Raw genomic sequence first — 3,578 nt, forward strand, 5'->3', positions numbered from 1 at the left:
AAGTATAGTATCTTGGAACAAACGATATTGTGACAGTTTTGCCAGGTCGAGTAAGAAAAAAGTGCATATTCTCACTAGAAATTGAAGGCATATATGGTTGGGCCCCTTCGTTAAATCGAGATTTTTCGTCAGTTTTGAATGATTGCATGTGCGCTTACTACATACCGTCGCGGGGCTCTTGCAGCCAGCCCTTCTGCAACCAGTGATTGGCCCGGATCCCTCGAATATTTCTACTTGTTCACACCCGCAATGGGGTCACCAGTCAATGGTCGAGTATACGCCAACGGTTTATCAAAGTATCTTTGTACGGAGGGCTAAAGTCCAAGCGCTCGCATCGAAACAAGAAGGGACATGATACAATCTCCTCGTAGGCAGAGTATTGACAACGAACCGGCCAAGACACCTTAGCATACCCAAGCATTCTCGCATACCAAGCTTCTTTGTAAAAACGAAATTGGTGAATCCTGTAACCCTCTACAGACTTTTTAACATTTGCCCCTTGACTCCCCATACACTACAAGCACACTCACTCACACACCCCTAATCCCTCGCCTTCAACTCCTCCAACCTCTCCACCAACTTCTCCCACCCAGCCGTATCCTCCCAATTCTCCTTGCCCTTCCCCATAACACTCCTCACCGCACTGCGACTCTTAAACTTCCAATCCTTAGCCACCACCTCCCCACTGCCCGCACTCAGTCCCTCCGTCCGCTCCCGAGGACCCAAAGTCTCATACGCATCCACCAGATCCACCGTCATATCCACCACAGCATTCCACTCAGCCTCCGTGCTAGACTCCCACCGCGGCTGCGACGTCACGGCCCGCCACGCCTTCTCGTGGCACTCGAGCGCCGACGCCGGACGCTGCGTGTGCGTGTACAGCGTTGCGAGAATGATCCAGAGTTGCGGGGAGACTGTAATGAGCGGCTTGACGTGTTTTTCAATGAGATCATTCGTCATGCGTGCGAGACCCGGGCGCGAAGTATCGAATCCTTCTTCACTCGAAACAACGTGTTTGACGAGCATATTCAGGATCTCAGCGTCTACGCATTTTTCGCCGTCCGTCTGGCCTCGCAGCTCGCAGATGCGGCGTTGGGCGGTGATGACGTCTTGCCACGAGGGAGGATTCGTCGATGTGGCGACGGCGAGGACGTTGTTCCAGATGCGGTAGTCGTCGTGTTTGATTGTTGCTGCGCGCTTGAATGCTTTGAGTGCATCGGTGCGCGGGTGGTTCGTCACTTTATTTTCTGATACTTCGCCGTTTTCACTCTCGGTGTTGACCTTGGGGCGTAGGTGCAATAGTGAAGCTGCGAGGTTACTCCACGCTTCTGCGTCTTGGTCGTCGAGCTGGACGCAGCGTGAGAAGGCTTCGACTGCGTTTTTGAATTCGTGGAGTTCGAGGCGGGCGCAGCCGAGGGCGAACCAGGCGGGGTGGTGGAGGGCGTTGATTTTCAAGGAGAGGGAGTAGGCTTCTGCTGCTTTTTCGTAGTCGCGGGCTGCGATGTAGCGTTGGCCGAGAGAGCGTTGGGCACGAGCATAGCGTTTTCCAGATACTTCCCAGGCTTTTTCGTAGAGGGAGAGGTCTTTGTCAATGTCGCCTAGGATGCAGTAGTAGCGTGGTGCTTCGGCTGGTGGTGGATCTCGTTCTGCTCCTTCCCACTTCTCTGCGTCCAGATCCACGTTCTCGTCGCCGTTGGTGGCGTGGAAAAGCTGCCTTCTGATGATCTTTCGCGCTCGGTCTTCCTTCTCAGTAGCAGCATAGCAAAGTGCTGCTTCAGCCCATAGTTCCAATCTCTCGTAGATTTCAAGGGCAGATCGTAGACCACCCAGTGCAACCCAGCGAGCTGCAAGTTCGGACTCGAGTTCCCATCGCGAAGGCGAGCAGAGCGGAAAGATATAGCGTATCCGCTCTTCAACAGATGCTGACTCTTCCTGCTTTGCTTGTGGCAGGAAAGAAGTAACCTTCTGACCCGTCTCAGCATCTGTAGTAGAATCGCCCGAAGTCTCCACAATAACTTGATCGACAAGTGCTTGCAGTTGGAGCAAGCCTCGTTCCATAGTACGCGGCTTGTAACCCTCAATACGACTGCGCACGAGAAGAGCCTGAGTGTAAACTTGCCAGTTGGAACTTCCGCCTTCGAGCACTCGTGTTGCGTACGGCTCCGTTTGCTCACGTGTAAGGCCGTCTGCAGGGTTGGTGTTCTTGATGCTTTCAGCCAGCGAAAGCATAATGACTGAGTCGAGTGGATCGAGCAGTGGTTGGTTTGACGGGTCTATGGATTGAAGAGATGCGGGGATTTCTGATTCGTCTTTGATCTCGGTAGATACAGCGTCGTTTGTAAAGGATATGGACTCAAGTAGTGTGTCGTCGTTCAGATCCAGTTTCTTGGGCTTCGAGGTTTCTTCTGATGTACCACTAGCTTGTGATCCCGCGCTTCGAGCAAGCACGATCAATTGACTTGTGTCTTTTTGCTGAAATTTTGTTCTCTTGCCCATCAAACCAGTCAGTGCAAATTCAAACTTGCGCTCAGAAGCTGCTTGGTCGAGATCTGCTCTCGCCTTCTTGTCGAGACCGTGGTGTGTATGGATAGCCGCACGCTCAAGCAAAAATGTGGTGTGCAAATCCTTGATCTCGTTGATCTTCCCTGAGCTCTGGATCAAGTCTTCTACACCCTTGAGGTTGTCGTAGATTGCGTCCTGTAGGCTTGGTGCAGCCTCACTGAGCAGTCTTTGGTGGATGAAATTGGTCCTTAGTCTGGCCCATACTGAGATTGGAATGTTCTTCTGGATAGGAGGGCTGATGAGAATGGTGTCCGCCAAGCAAAGCAGCTCAATGTTGGGAGTAAGTCGATACGCTGCAACACCGTCGGCGTTCAATGATGTTACAAGTTCTCCGCGCGTTTTAGCCAGGGCTTTGGCGTCATCTGCGATATCCTTTGGTAGCAGCACTTCAGCCGACTTAAATGGTAGTGGTGGTCCCGTAACATTTGATTGTAGGAACGCATGCAACGCAGCGACTGCGATCAAGAAGTAGACATGCTGTCGATAAAGCGCAGTTTCGTTTGTGGGAGTAGATTCTTCCTCCTTTCGCTTTGATAATATCAATCCAAGGCGATGGAAAACGTAGTCGCTCCACAGTCCAAAATCGCTCCTCTTAACATTTTTGGTAGTTTCGTCGTCCTGATGGCCTAATAATATCTGCGCTTCTGGGGATTGAAGCACAGACTGAAAGTCCCCTGATTCGGTCGCCTTGATGGTAGTCTCGATTACCGCCGCAAGTTCATCGGGCAAGGAAGTCCGGAAGAAACTCAAAAATACGTCGGCCATGATTGTGATGTTTTGGGTTGATTTGGAAAAACGCCCAGATATTTTTGCGACTCTGGAAAATACCAGGCAGACTAAATCTGCACCTTCACAAGGGCGGTTGCGGGGCTATTTTGGAATTTGCGGCGGCGATGAGTAACTCGGTGGAGAAAAAGGGCTGTGATACGCTTAGCCTGTTTTGGCTAAAGTCAGGGTTCAGACGGACCCACTGTCAAACTCTGTGGACGACCATGGACGCCTATCTAGATTTCTGA

The 3,578-nt window shown here is 51.5% G+C and overlaps 1 protein-coding gene across 1 annotated transcript; it reads right to left on the reverse strand.

Moving 5' to 3' along the window:
- Window positions 1–540: 540 nt before the first annotated feature.
- On the reverse strand, window positions 541–3,327 carry COCMIDRAFT_4608 (uncharacterized protein; the record flags this gene model as incomplete). The annotated part of the gene is made up of 1 exon (XM_007688961.1): window positions 541–3,327. The coding sequence occupies one exon, from the start codon at window positions 3,325–3,327 to the stop codon at window positions 541–543; it is 2,787 nt and encodes a 928-aa protein (XP_007687151.1).
- Between the last annotated feature and the right edge of the window lie 251 nt (window positions 3,328–3,578).

The sequence above is a fragment of the Bipolaris oryzae genome (assembly GCF_000523455.1).
Source record: "Bipolaris oryzae ATCC 44560 unplaced genomic scaffold scaffold_50, whole genome shotgun sequence".
NCBI classification, from domain to species: Eukaryota; Fungi; Ascomycota; class Dothideomycetes; order Pleosporales; family Pleosporaceae; genus Bipolaris; species Bipolaris oryzae.